At 39.0% G+C, this 15,260-nt stretch overlaps 1 protein-coding gene, 1 long non-coding RNA gene and 2 pseudogenes across 2 annotated transcripts; 3 read left to right on the top strand and 1 right to left on the bottom strand.

The window, feature by feature from the left end:
• Positions 1 to 173: 173 nt before the first annotated feature.
• LOC111324423 (ATP-binding cassette sub-family D member 2) lies at positions 174 to 9,627 on the top strand. Its single transcript, XM_022927973.2, has 9 exons — positions 174 to 1,154; positions 2,204 to 2,369; positions 3,196 to 3,326; positions 3,864 to 4,151; positions 4,756 to 4,901; positions 5,296 to 5,441; positions 5,961 to 6,045; positions 7,008 to 7,133; positions 7,631 to 9,627. The coding sequence occupies exons 1-9, from the start codon at positions 258 to 260 to the stop codon at positions 7,833 to 7,835; spliced, it is 2,190 nt and encodes a 729-aa protein (XP_022783708.1). The 5' UTR covers positions 174 to 257; the 3' UTR covers positions 7,836 to 9,627.
• On the bottom strand, positions 3,341 to 6,493 carry LOC148742142 (uncharacterized). Its single transcript, XR_015998392.1, has 2 exons — positions 6,119 to 6,493; positions 3,341 to 4,158 (listed from the first exon to the last, which is right to left on the bottom strand). It is a non-coding gene; the product is annotated as an uncharacterized LOC148742142 (long non-coding RNA).
• Positions 9,628 to 9,745: 118 nt separating the features above from the next.
• Positions 9,746 to 10,885, top strand: LOC148742141 (uncharacterized; annotated as a pseudogene).
• A 418-nt stretch (positions 10,886 to 11,303) lies between these two features.
• Positions 11,304 to 15,220, top strand: LOC148742140 (uncharacterized; annotated as a pseudogene).
• The last annotated feature ends 40 nt before the right edge of the window (positions 15,221 to 15,260 follow it).

Below are 15,260 nucleotides of genomic sequence, written 5' to 3'. Positions count from 1 at the left end.
AACTCAGACATTTCATGATATAAGTTTACGATAATAAGACTCTTCAATATTCTCCCATGCATTCCTTTATATTTCGAATAAACAAGCAGACTCGTCGCTTGTCTGGGCTCCCCGTCTTGTACTTCACAAAGTACTTCAATCGTTGCACCAGCCTCGTTTTGATCAAGGTCCTGGGTACCAAAGCGAAGAAAGTTATGGCCGCGACCACACACGATTTTGAAAGGTGGTGTCACTACTAGCGTGGATTTAGTGAAAATATGGCTAATTTTTCAAAGAGACACATACAAATCACAGGAGCTACTGCTCTGGCTGTCGTTAGCTTTTACATTATTAAGAAATATGGAGCCTCTGTGGGACGAAGGATCTTGAACAAACTTCAACATCACAGCAAAGCGAGACTGGCTTTGGTTAGCTCGAGTTCAAGATCAAAAGTGAAGCAAAGGACCGCAGGCCTGGACTCTGTATTCATTTGTCAAGCATGGAAGCTACTAAAGATTCTTTTCCCTGGAATTTGGACGAAACAATTTGGATTGTTATTGCTTCATTCAGTTTGCCTTTTCGTTAGGACTTTTCTATCGATCTACGTGGCAACTCTTGACGGCCGAATAATAAGATCAGTGGTACAGAAAAATGTCTTCAAATTTGTTCTGTTACTGACTAATTGGATTGGCGTAGCCATTCCAGCAACTTTTATCAACAGCATGATTCGATATCTGGAGAGCAAACTTTCCCTAGCTTTCCGAACAGAGTTGGTCAATTACGCTTACGATAAATATTTCTCCAACCAAACATACTATCGCGTTGGAAACTTGGATGGTCGACTAGCAAATGCAGACGAGTGTTTGACAGAAGACATACGCATGTTTTGCAGTTCAGTCGCTCATCTGTACTCTCATCTCACCAAACCCTGCTTAGATATTTTTGTTATTTGTTGGACCTTGGATGGAATGGCTAGAAAGAGAGGAACTTCGTGGAAGATACCAGTCACCATAGCTGCTGTGGTGATTTATCTTACAGCAGAGATCTTAAGGAAGTTAAGTCCCCGGTTCGGTAAGATTGTTGCTGAAGAGTCACAGCGGAGGGGACAGCTTAGATTCCTTCACTCAAGAGTGATCACAAATGCTGAAGAAATAGCCTTTTATAGCGGCCACAAGGTAGGACGTGTCTTTTATGTACATGTTTTTCTTGTAAATCACCTTGAGAACCAATGAATAATTAATAGGGGGTGGATAGGGGGCGGTGACCAAAGAGAAAAAAAAAACTGGGAAGAAAAGGAAGTGGTAGCTTTTCACTAAATAAAAAACAACAACAACCACAGGGCAAAACAAAACAAACCAAAATAAGAACTAAGAAATTAAAAGCCACACAAATTAGGTAAATATACATTTTTTTAAACTGTAGGAGAAGTGCTCAAGTCAATAATTATGACAGATACGAAAGATATATGCAATGATAGGTTAGTGGCTCTCATCTAAATTGAATAACCCATTCCAAAATGTGCACAATACTGATAAAATAATTTTTACCACCATATGTTTATTGATATTTCAAGAGATACAAGAAAGACAAACATCATCAATACAAATGTAGTTGCTCAGATAACCATGGTACATGATGTGGATATAAAAGCATTTATAATACCCTTAACTAATCCTCAGAGATTATTTGACACAAGCAATTTTGTCTTTGCCTAGTAATTAACACTACACAAAAAAGGAACAACAACAAAGGAGAAAGAAATTAGACCATGCTTACAATAAGTTAACCATTCTACAAGAATAAACACCACCAATTCAACTGTTGCATATTCAGTTATATATGATTTAGCTGATGTTGTAAGTTTGCTGGTATACAGATATTGTGACTTTGTTGCACGTGCACCACAAATGATCTCCAGACACAAAGGAAACACTTAAGAGAATAGAATTATGGATAAAGGATTTTTTTCGGAAAAAATCAACTTACAGATTAATTCATGGGTTCCTGATATTTTTAATCAGTGATATTGAAGGAAGGCAGTAGGAAAACTGTCAGTGAATTGAAACAGTGCAATGAGACTCTGATAAGAAATTTTTCTTATGGTGTTACCATCTCATACTAACAATTGCACAGTGTTGCTGCCAATACTGCATGTTTGGTTAACAGATGGTAATATAAGTGATGACAAGTCTCTATGACTATAGCCATTTTGTTTTGTTTACAGGCTGAGCTGTCATTACTGAAACAAAGTTTTCAATCATTGGCACAACAAATGGAACTACTCTTTAGCAAACGTCTATGGTTCATCATGCTGGAACAGTTCTTAATGAAGTATGTGTGGAGTGCATCAGGCCTTGTTATGGTTGGATCAAGCATATTGACAGGAAAAGGTCAATGTCTAAATTTTTTTACCACCTGTGCAAAATTTCTGTGACTATTGTTATTTAGTGTGATCCCTTTTGGAGTGTAAACTGTGCTTTAGATCATTTTAATTTTTCAAGTGTAGCCAAATTACTGAGTATTTATATTTGTGTACATGCATGGGGAATGCATTAATTATGACTTGAATTAGTTTGCAAAAGCCATTGTTGTAAATGCAGGTAACTTACTGGGCAGCAAATCTCAAAAATTTTGAATTCAGAGAAACATTGATTCAGGAGGCCTTTGATTACACTGTAGGTCAAATGAAAGTATATGTATCTCACCAACAGAACTGCATGATACATGACTGTACAGTTTTATGCAAAAGTAATGCAAAAAAGAAAACTTTGTTTTTTATTCTTGTGAATTTTCCTTAAAGTTTGTGTGAAAGTTAGTGCAAAGAGTTGCTCCTTCAATTTACGACATTTTGCCAGGAAAGAGAGCGCTATTTCTTTGAATGTTTGTTCACAAATGAAAGTTTACAATTGAAAGCATCTTAATGCAAGCCTCTGCCCAGAAGTTAACACTTGTCAGCGTCATTCAAGAAATTGGTAAAATTTGTATTAAAAAAAGATTATCACTCAATCCTTGATCATTATGACAATATTTTACAGATACAACAGTTGTGTAGATGTTCTGATGAAGTGGACCCTCTAATAAATTACTATTAAAATTTTGATTTTACAATGTAATTTACAAAATGTCTTCCTGAGTGTGGTTCATATATTTTCACTGCTATTTATGAAACCTTGCAAAATTAACTCCCTCCTTACTGTAATGTTGTCCTTTATTTAGGGTCTAAAAATGAACAACTGGGGCCAGCAGATCAAGGTGTAAGTGAAAGAACTGAACATGTAACAACATCACGCTCGCTAATGGTATCTGCTGCAGATGCCATAGAAAGGGTCATGTCTTCATACAAGGAGGTGAGCGTTGATAATACAATATAATAAAGCTTTATTTTTAATTGCTATAATTAAAATTGACAGTAGTTTCCCTCTTTGCAGGATGATTAATTTTTGTTGAGACATACTTACTACACTTTTTATCTCATATATTTTAAAATAGGCACACTGCTTATTGAGTTGTACAAGGATTAGTCAGCTGACATAAAATTATGTCATATACACTTTTCTGCTTTTGAAAGCATATTGTGGCAAAGAATTAAAGTTGAGCAGTTTCAAGAGCTAAAGAATGTATTGTTATTAAGATGTGAGACAGGTGTCTTCCACTTTTTTGGATTAACTCCCTACGAAGTCAGTGACAAATTATAACTATAGGATAAGGGTTTTTTTATGAAACAGTTCTGACAATTTGGCTGCAGTATTATTATGTTTAATTTTAGGATAATTTTTGTGAAACTGTTCTGACTATTTCTCAAATCTTGTCTAAGTGGTTGTTCATTTCTTTCGGAAATGCCAAATTATTTAGATTTAATACTTTTGTCTTCTGCGTTGTGTTAGATCATAGAGCTGAGTGGTTACACAGCCAGAGTGTCAGAGATGTTTGAAGTTTTTGAAGATGTTCAACAGGGACACTGTGAACGGCAGATTTTACGAGAGTTGACACAGGCTGATGACTCCTTTCTTGAGGACAAGGAGCAATGCAGTGTTGGGGTACATGGTGAAGTTGTTGATTTGAATCAAATGCCTGGTGGTGAAGTAGTAGATACAGAGGGTAGTATTGCTTTGAAAGATGTGGCTATCATCACACCATGCGGTGATGTGGTCGTGTCAAACTTGTCTTTTGAGGTGAGTTCTAGAATGAAACAAGAAATAGTTGATAGTAGTGATGCAGTGGAGTTAAGTCCATTTCAGTCTAAAATTGTAAAGCAAGGTCCAGTTCTTCAAAGGACAGTTAACCCTATTCAATGGATAAATCACCATCCCATGGATGTGTTAAGAAAATGTACTGGACTATCTACCAGATGGAAGTTTTATCCAATGGATAACATTATCTGCCCTTTGAAAAACTAGGGCCAGGAGTCCAATACATAAAATACATGAAGTGTTATTAGTAATAAAGTGTACACCAATGATTGGTAGCTTTTAGAGTTTCACAGGCATGGCATCATGTCCTTTAACACTGTCCAATCACAAGCATAATGCATGCCCTCTTGAATAAGTTTAATGCTCAAAATTGGACTGCTAATAGCCTAAATCACAATCAATAAAATTAATGTTTTAATTTTTGACTCTACTGATAACTAGTTGTCATGATAATAATCATGTACATGCACATGTATAGTAATAAGTTGCATTGAAAAGTTAGCTGCTTACTATGGGTAACTGCACGTTCAATTTACATGTAACAACATTTAAATTTCTGATGTGTGTTTTTGGTTAATTATCTCAGATGGAACCAGGAATGCATTTGTTGATAACAGGTCCAAATGGTTGTGGTAAAAGCTCATTATTTCGTATTCTTGGTGGTCTATGGCCAGTTTACAAAGGATTCCTAGCAAAACCTCCTCCAAGCCACATGTTCTACATACCTCAAAGGTGGGCTGTGTGACTGTACAATCTCTTTACAAAATTTTCTTTACCTCTTCTCTCAGTCAATTACACTTTGTAATTTACCTCTTCTTCCAGTCAATTACACTTTGTAACAATTAATTATTCAGTAAAAATAAATCTTCCATAATATTATTGAAAAAAATCCTCTTAACCTCAGTCAGTTTTCTCAATTTGCTTGATTGTGTTTCAAACAACTTGGGCCAGGGGTTGAAATGGCTGGTGTGGGTTATTTATTCCTGGTAACTACAGAACTATTCAACACTGTATTGTGCTGTAACTGTCTCAGTTCAAATAACTGATAACCTGTGTTACTATTTACTGTTAAGGAATTGAACGTGGTGATTAATTGATAGTTAGAATATCGCTATTTTTTCATCAGACCCTACATGCCTATTGGTTCACTTCGTGGTCAGGTGATTTACCCTCACACTGTAGAAGACATGCAAGCCCATGGCATTACCGATGATGACTTAGAGACTATTTTGGCCACAGTTCACCTGCAGCACATTATCAAAAGAGAAGGAGGTCTTATATTTTATTTTTGAATATCATGATCTAAGAAAAGTCATACTTTGATGATCAGTGAATAGTCCTTTTTACAGTTGTGGGCTTGGTGGCCAAGACTTTGAACAGGAGTGAGGCTTAAAGTGACCTTGTCATGATAGAGATGTTGCTGCTTTTCAAATGCAAATTACTTTGTTATCATGCTAACTAGAAGCAGGTCTTTATCACAACAGGGTCACCCTTAGCCTCACTCCTGTTCAAAGGCTTGGCCACCAAGCCCACCACTGTAAAAGGGACTATTACCAAAAAAAGTGACATTTGAAATCTTATTTATTAAACTTGAAATTTAACATAACGGGAGTAAGTCAGGATCCTACACTGAAGAAGAGTTTGTATGATTGTGTATATGTGTGTATGTTGTAACCCTTTAAACCCTAAGAGTCAGCTATGCAGGTGCAGAAAATTGTAACATTGAGGTTCAATCTATTCAGTGGATAGTTTTCAATTAACTGATTGTACATGCTGTATTTAATTTGGAAGGGTGGGATGTTATCAAGGAATGGAAGGATGTCTTCTCAGGTGGAGAAAAACAGAGAATGGGAATGGCACGTCTCTTCTATCACAAGTATGTCATAATTATAATCTAGAACTCTTCTTATTTTGATTAGCCTGATGGATATAAAAATCATATCTTTTACCTCTTGATATTAGCTGATTTGAACATCTTTCCATCTCACTTGACTGTATAATTGTACCAAGAATTTGCTTTCATTGGTCTGCTTTTGCAGCTGAAATAAAATGCTATGGGCAAAAATGTGAATAAAAACCTTAAAAAGGTTCATTATTTTGTGAAAGGGCATTTTTGATCACAGTGATGCACTGTCATCAAAGACTTTAACCCTTGTACTCACATGATCTCACTAGTAATTCTTCTCACTGTGTGCAGGGTTTTCAATTGAACCCATAACCTGTAACACCTGTCACAGGTGTCACTGGTAAGTGTTACGGCTGTCAAAGCACTTCGACTAGTAGATCAATGCCTAGTAAATGCAAATAAAAGAAGGCCTTTGTGCAGAGATAATTGAGTTTAGTATTGAATGTTAGTCAGTTTTAGTTTTCAAAACGAACAGCCTGTCAGCAAACAATTGCTGTGCTTCATAACTTCTCCGCAACATTGTAGATTCCAGTCCAGGCCTCTCCAATTAAGATGTCGTCTTCCCACATGCTAAGACACGACCACTGAAATTTGAATTGGGACTCTACGGGCCTCAAGATACATAGCCTTAGCTTTGGCTTTGTACATAGCTGTTACACATGGGGGTGGCACAGCAACGGCTGTACAAAATTCTATTGAAAACCCTGCTGTATGGCATATATTTCTAATGATGTTGGTTGTAATTGAGAGTTTGGTGTTAGATCAACTTATAATCTCACTTCTCTGCTTGATACTCTATTGATATTGTAAGGAGAAATTCTGTCTTGGTCACTTATGGGAGTTAAAAGCCTAAATGGGTTCTACTGGACCAGGTATAACATATATAGTATATGAATGAAATTATATAATCAAGATATGTGGCTGATTTGCAGGCCACAGTTTGCTCTTCTTGATGAGTGTACTAGTGCTGTGAGCATCGATGTAGAAGGGAGTATTTTCCAAGCTGCTAAAGATGAAGGAATAAGTCTATTGAGCATCTCACACAGACCTTCGCTCTGGTTTGTATTGTATTAGAAGATTATCTGTGTAGTTGCAATGTAATGTAATGTAATTTGCCAAACAATTATTTGATGAGCTCTTTTTTCATTCACTTACCATTTAAATTATGGAGTTCACTTCCCATGAGAGCAGAGTAAAAAATTGTAGGCCAGTGCACACATTTCTACAAATACAGCAAGGTCTAGGTTCCCAGGAGCTACATGAAAGCATCTGAAGTACAACAGCTACATGTATAGCTTAACGTGCAAGGCTTCAGTCAATGCATTTACTTAACAGTACTTTCTTTAGACTCCACTTTTGAACCTGATTGTAAATAATGAGTTTCTGTTTTTATCTGCAATTTTGTGCATTTTGGTTTGGGTAATGGGCAAAAATGTGTTTCAAAAGTATGTGTGTTTTCTGACAAAAGAGTATCATGGTGGATTGGATAAGGCCCATTTGACTTCCCATCACAGTATTAGCACATCAAAGACCCAGGCTCTTTTTTTTCTTGCAGGAAATTTCACACACATTTGCTTCAGTTTGATGGAGAAGGTGGGTGGCGCTGGGAAAAACTGAACACTGCCACCAGACTTACACTAAATGAAGAGAAACAGAAACTTGAATCCCAGCTTGCAGGAGTTCCTAAGATGCAGCAGAGATTAATGGAGCTGTGTTCTCTTCTTGGGGAGGACTCAGTTTTGTGTATAAAGAAGTCATAAAAAGATGGCAAAATACCTTAGCAACCTTAACTTCTTTAATGATGATGTTTTTCTAGGTGAGCATTAAGCTCCCATTGCAACCATTTCCCTTATCCCATTTTATTAAATTTGTTGTTTGCTAACATTTTTCCAAAAGGACACATTGATAGTTAATTTATTTGGACACTGAAATTAACTTATTCTGAACTTAACCTTTGGGCATAAATTATAGCATGCACCTCCACTGGTACACTTAACGTAACTGTTAGTAATCATTGGTTTAATAGCTCTGGTGATTATATATCTGAATTAGTATCTAATTTTTCAAGGATGGACCCATCTTAGTTATTTTACAAAGAATTTCGAGGTGAGTTTAACCATCCAAAGACATATCAAACCATTGTTTAATTTAATGATCATTTTAAAAAAGAAACAGATGGATTGATTCATGTCTCCTCTGACTGCAGGAAATAGTTATTACATTATGATCATAATTACATTAACATTTCATTTAACTATGTGTATATGGAAGCATTTTGTGATGGGACAGAGGTGCATTGTATTCCAATTTTTTTATCAAAAACTATAGACTGAGCGTCATGGGAAGGGCTTTCAATCGTTTTATCTGTCCAACACGGACAGGAGATCAAACATGGAGATACTAGTCTAGGGAAGTAGGGCACTTAAGGGCGAAGTTGGCTGGCTTACACCTTACCTTTTTCTTTGGATAAATGGTTGGTGGATTTTTTTCGAACCTCTGTAAGAATTGTGGTCCACCATTCGTAGTTTCTTGCAAGTTCCCAGACCTGAACGTTGCCCCGTATCAAAGTTGGGAATTGGAATCGCGCTCAGCTTTCCAGATCCATGAAGTAGCTCGAAACCAAACTGCAATAAATTAACGTGCGTTTTATTTACTGACGCGGAAGGAATTCTCGCTAGATATATTCGGGAATGCATGTAAATATCGAGGGCATTAAATTGTTTGAACCTCATCTGTAAATCAAGCTAAGTAGCTAACAGGCGAGCTACACGTCAGACAGTTCGTTCATGTGGTTTTTGATGAATCTAAATACGAAGAAAACGAATCGGTCTGAAAAAGAAAGTGAAAGCTTAATTTTTAATTCAGAGCGCTTCAGGTCGATACAAAATTACGTTTCCAATGACTAGTTGAATGTTCGAGCCACTTTGGCGGCACCACCATACGAGAATGACGTCACTGACGGATACGATCGACCCTGCACAAGTGAATTTCGGATATATTACAAAGAAAGTAGTTAAAAGGATTAATGAATACCCAAACCATATGTTATCGCTTTGGAAGCACATTAAGATGGGTATAACAGGGACCGCGGAACAAGGTGTAAAGTGGGAGGGCGGACAATTGAAAATAATTGTTTCTTATTGAAAATCGAAAAAAGGAATAAAATCGTAGTATTTAATTTGTTTCAGTCGCGTGACTTTGCATACTTTATCCAGTAATATGTTGCTCTTTATACCCTCACCATTGCTGACGTCACTACGGGACCACGTGAGATTGCGCGAGCAAGCTTGCCTTCAAATGTGTGACTTTGTTTGTCAAGACAAGACATTAGTCGAGCCAAGATTATTTTATCTTCTTTATAGCGTCTTCCGCGAGAGCAATCTCTCGACGGTGTACTCATCGATTAATTTGCGGGTACAATTACCTGAATTGACGCTGCCTGTTCAGCTATTTGGAAGCTAACCGTACTCTAATTTATACTTTTTAATATTCTCTTTGTTGTAACTTTTTCTGAGCAAGAGTGAGTGCAAAATAAAGATTGTTGTTGTTGTTGTTGTTGTTGTTGTAACCGCTAATTTTACGCCAACTCGCAATCGAAGCTCCGTAATGGCGGGAAAAGATGCTGAGATCATATCGCCTGTTGACGAGTCTCACCAACATGTAGAGGAATCCCCTGAACTCAACTGTAACCCTGAATCAGGGGAAAAGGATAAACCTTTAAGAAAGATAGTGAAGAGGAAAACCACTTCTCAGTCCAGCTCTTCAAAGACAACGTCTGTGGTGAAGAGCGTCTTCATTGAAAGCATTAAAGCCTCAATCCCAGAGCATGGTCGAGAGCTTTCGACACATCTCAAGGTCATTGTCTTCGGACCTTGCCGAGGTTATCTCGAACGCTGGCAATCCATCTAAGCGTTCCCATGATGCTCGCTTATCTGCAAGCGACTCGGAGGATGAACAAAGCCCTGCTCGAAAGTCCCAAGAGGCGCGAGCGCCACGGACAACGAATTCGTTGACCTCTCCATAGATTCACTTTTCCCTAAGGGCAGCGAAACGAGCAACGGCAGTGAAAAATCTGAGAAATCGGTCGAAAGCGATTTCTTAGGGTCCATTGCTGCTGAATACGATCTTGATGAGGCGTGTTCAAGTGATGTGGACTCAAAACTTGCCAAGATAATAAACAAAATGATCCGGACAAAGTTGTCGGATGACAGATTGAAAGAAAAACTTTCAAACTGCAGCAGACCTGGGAACTGCGACAATCCATCAGGGACTGAAGTCGACCCTGAAGTCTGGTCTAAAATTACATCAGGCACGAGGAGTCGCGACCTGAAGCTCCTAAGACTCCAAAACGCACGTAATTCAGAAAGCAGCGATCCCACTGATCAAAATTACAGATCAGTGTCTCGACCGTGAAATTTCACCCTTGAAATTGTCAGAGGAAAGTGTTGCTTGAACCTTACTGGATGCCATTGCCACGTTGGGCCATGCAAATTGTGAGCTCATTCAGAGACGCAGAGACATGATCAGACCTGATCCGAACAACCAGCCTCGGCAAATTTGTGCTGAACATGTTGGCTTTGCAGATTTATTGTTTGGGAATGACCTCCCAAAACAAATTCAGGACATCAGTGCCACCAACAGGGTTGGACAAAAGCTACAAAACAGTACCAAGGCCAATGATAACTATCACCGTAAATTTTCGAAAAACGGCCAAACTCACCGACCGCACCCCAACCAGCGGGGACAACGCTGGCAAAAGCCACTCCCTGCATTCCGCAAACGACAGGACAGGGTGGAGCAAAAACAGTAGTAATCCATAGTGTGTAGGTGAGTAAAGACTGTAATTTAGTGGATTCAAAAACCCAACCTGGGCTATTTAAAGCTGGAAGGATTAAAGATTATTTGTTAAACTGGGGCAAACTTACAACAGACCCACATATTTTAAGTATGGTCAAAGGATGTAAAATTGATTTTGACCGGCTCCCTTACCAAAGGCAGCCACCTTGCCAACGTCAACTTAGTATCAAAGAAATTGAGACAATCAGTGCTGAGATTGAAAAATTAGTCCTCAAAGGTGTTCTATTACACTTTTCACACGAAGAAGGTGAATTTCTCTCCACTGTCTTTTTAAGACCCAAAAGAGATGGAACTCATCGAATGATCCTCGATTTAAAAAAGTTGAATAAATTTGTGGCATACCATCATTTTAAGATGGAGTCATTGAAACATGTTATTAGCATGATGAGGCCGAACTGTTTCATGGCCTCAGTGGATCTGAGGATACTTATTATTCTGTACCTATCCACCATGATCATCAAAAATATCTCAAATTTAAGTGGCCAGGGAAGCTCTACCAGTTCACTTGCTTACCTAATGGTTTAGCTAGTGCCCCTCGTTTATTTACGAAGTTACTTAAACCTGCTTATAGCACACTCAGGAAACAGGGTTTTCAGTCAGTGGGCTATATTGATGACTCCTATTTACAGGGTACCACCAAGCCTGACTGTGAGAATAATGTTCGAGCCACCACTAAATTATTTGATACGCTGGGTCTTTATATTCACCCAGACAAATCAACCTTGGAGCCATCACAAGTTCTAGAGTTTCTAGGTTTTGTCTTGAATTCTGTGACCATGACTGTCACCTTGTCATATGCCAAGGCAGAAAATATCAAGCATGTTTGCAAAGCTCTTTTGACCACAACACAACCTACCATCAGAGAAGTGGCAGTGGTCATAGGCAAACTTGTGGCCAGTTGTCCTGGGGTTGCTATGGGACCCCTGTTTTATAGACAGCTAGAAAATGACAAAACTGCCGCCCTTAAGTTTCATCATGGTAATTTTGATGAACACATGATACTGTCACCTACTGCAAATTCAGATCTACAGTGGTGGGTTGAGAACATAGATAAGGTCTCCAAACCCATTTCACAAGCTAATGCATCTTACATTCTTCATACAGACGCATCCTCACAAGGGTGGGGAGCTGTTTTTCAGGGACAATCATCAGGATGCCGCTGGGCACGTGATGAAGCTCACCGGCATATTAATTGCCTTGAATTAAAAGCAGCTTATCTAGGATTACAGTCCTTCTGTACAACTCTGTCTCATACCCATGTGAGAATTTTTCTTGATAACATCACAGCAGCAGTTTCCTACATTAATAATAGGGAGTTTAAGATACAGACGTTTTCGGGGCGACGGCGACGTGACAACCCAGGTAGACTGGGTCAGAGGTTGCCGTTTTCGCGCATCATACGTTGTTAAGATTCTGATGACGGCTGGCCTTTACGATTTCTGCGACTTCGCGGAGTTTATTTGTTGCGCTTCATAAATTAAGGCTTTTTTGTCGTAGCATGGCTACGTTTGAAGAATTCCACCATCTCCTCGTCGTTTACTACGATGCTAAAAAATGTGTCAAGCTGGTTTGTCCATTCCATTGAGCTGAAAAAAAGGAGTCGGAGTTAGAATTAATTTGGAAACAAGAATTAAAGACACTTTTCATAGAGCTACATTATGATCAGAACATCAATGTCCTATGGCTTTAAGATCTTATAATTTGAAATATGAGAGATGTACAAACAGCAACAGCTCGTTCTAATAACAATTGGAGTCGTTACAAGAACTCAGTTGCACTGAATTAATACAGTTAGATGCCTTCAGAGATACTCAACTTACGGGAGCTGCTACACTACCGAAGAAGCCAGCCTTTGGCTACATGAGGAAAGTCCGATGCGATAAGAACTTTATTTAAGTATATGACGTTTCAGTCCAAGACTACGCACTAAGCTAAAAAAATCTTCATAGATCTGAGGTGTACGTTTGCGAAGTGCATCTACGAATTGATAAAGGGAATGGCAGCAAGCAAAAATCCCCTTTTATGGTAAGAATTCAAGTACTGTACGCGTACGTGCCCAAAACTTACCTCGACGATTTTATCTTAAGCTCCCTTACATGGGTGGCACCCATTCACTTGAATGTAATCAAATTGCTTGAAACATTTGGTTGTGGTGCATTACACGGGATATTTGGCTATCTGCTGCACATTTGCCAGGTAAGCGCAATACTGCGGCTGATAAAGCTTCGAGACATTTTCATGATAATACAGAATGGAAGCTTGATCCCAACATTTATGTGTCAATCACACAAGCCCTGGGGACCCCATCTATTGATCTTTTTGCATCCAGGCTTAATTTTCACACTAAGCCTTACATAGCTTGGCACCCTGACCCTGGTGCAGTAGCTATAGATGCCTTTTCTGCTGACCGGGGAGCACACCAATTTTATGCTTTTCCTCCCTTTAATCTTATTGATAGGGTTCTTCAGAAAGTGGAAAACGACCAAGCCTCTGGGATACTTATTGTGCCACAATGGACAACACAACCATGGTTTCCAGTTTTGATGCGTCTTCTTGTTCAGGAGCCTCTAATTCTTCCTCAAGGAAAGAAACTACTTCAGTTGCCATACAGACCCAGTGCTATTCACCCACTCTACCACAAGTTGACTCTGATGGCCTGCAAATTGTCTGGATGTTGTTCAGACAAAGTCAAAGACTTTCAGAGCAAGCTATTGACATTTTCATGTCATCATGGCGAGACTCAACAAAGAAACAGTACAGGACTTTCCTTGCGAGATTGCATAAGTTTTCATCTAAACGGTCTTGTGATCCCTTGCAACCGACTGTAACAGATGTTATTTAATTTTTGACTGAACTTTTTCAATCTGTACATTGAACACAGTTCGAAGTGCATTGTCGGCTGTCATTATTTTTCCTGACAATACACCTGCTAGTAGCCATCCGTTAGTGTTACCGTAATTTCCGGCCATTTACCCGCGGGTAATCTGTTGATTTTGCCTTTAAACACGCGCCACTGCGGGTAATAGGGAGGTGCGGGTTATGTGATAATTTTGAAATCTACTGGCGGTTGAATTGAAGAAAATTCTCACCTACCTGCGTTTCCACCTCTCAGATGAATTTTATTTTGTTAGAGAGTGCCACAAAGCCGAACGAAACATGATGCCGACTCGAGTTTATTTCACCCACAATTAGTTGCGCGACGAACAGATTACTATCGGCACGCGTGTAAACAAAACTTTTGATGGTCACAAAAATAAACCGAGGAGAACCGGCGCATCAGCAACAAATTTCCAGTCAACACTAGCTTCAGCTGAAGAGAATTTTCTCGTTTTAAGGGACTTCTTAGGCCCAGTAGAACCAGAGATATCGATTTTTTTGAGAAATCAACATGGCGCTGAACGGTCGTTCGCACAAAATGTGGCCACGAATTCGCATTCTGTCAAGTATGCAACGTTGTGAATTGTAGAGCACATTTGTACAAATTTCCTTTGTTTTTAAGGAGCGGGTTATCCACCAGTGCGGGTAATCTGTTGACTTTTTTTTTTCGCTGCATGCAATAATCGGCCGGTGCGGGTAATCGACCGTGCGGGTAAATGGCCGGAAATTACGGTAGATTTATGAAAGGAGTGTTTAAGGAGAGACCCTCTTTACCAAAGTACAAAAGTACTTGGGACGTTAATGTTGTGTTAGAGTCTTTACGCAAACTTCTGCATGTTCGAAAATTATCATTGAAGGAGCTCTCTTGTAAGCTCACCATACTGTTAATGTTATTGTCAGGTCAGCGGCTTCAAACTATACACCTGCTAGACTTCGGTACATGACTGTAACGGAGTCAAACTGTTCATTTTCTATTTCAAGACCAGTAAAACAGACACGACCTGGTACACATGTACACGACCTTGTTTTCCAGGCATATTGTAAGGATTCTGGACACTGTATTGTAGAGTGCCTGCAGGAGTATGTCAGTCGTACGAAACCTCTTAGAGGAGAAGAAACACAACTCATAAGTTTTGTCAAGCCACATAAGGCAGTTTCTAAAGATACCACTGCAAGATGGGTTAGGTGCGCTTTAGCAAATGCTGGTATAGATACAAACCAGTTTGGAGCCCACAGCACTCGCTCAGCCTCAACTTCGGCTGCAAAGAGGTCTGGTTTGGAACTGACCACCATCATGAAAGCTGCGGGATGGTCTAATGCATCTAATTTTCCTCGGTTTTATAACAAACCCATTGAACGTAGTCCAGATGCTAATTTAGGTCAGGTAGTTCTATCAAGTGTTTCACACTAAAGTTTGTATACAAATTTTGAGCAGTCACATTGCACTTTGA

The sequence above is a fragment of the Stylophora pistillata genome, chromosome 1 (assembly GCF_964205215.1).
Source record: "Stylophora pistillata chromosome 1, jaStyPist1.2, whole genome shotgun sequence".
Lineage (NCBI taxonomy): Eukaryota > Metazoa > Cnidaria > Anthozoa > Scleractinia > Pocilloporidae > Stylophora > Stylophora pistillata.
Note: the sequence above shows the minus strand (reverse complement) of the source record. Positions and strands in the feature narration are given on the sequence as shown.

Excerpts from the sequence above, each read along its gene's own strand:
- LOC111324423 (XM_022927973.2), top strand. The coding sequence starts at position 258 with ATGGCTAATTTTTCAAAGAGACACATACAAATCACAGGAGCTACTGCT. Across the intron at positions 3,327-3,863 it reads TCATGTCTTCATACAAGGAG|ATCATAGAGCTGAGTGGTTA; the intron begins GTGAGCGTTGAT and ends GCGTTGTGTTAG. Across the intron at positions 4,152-4,755 it reads TGTCAAACTTGTCTTTTGAG|ATGGAACCAGGAATGCATTT; the intron begins GTGAGTTCTAGA and ends TAATTATCTCAG.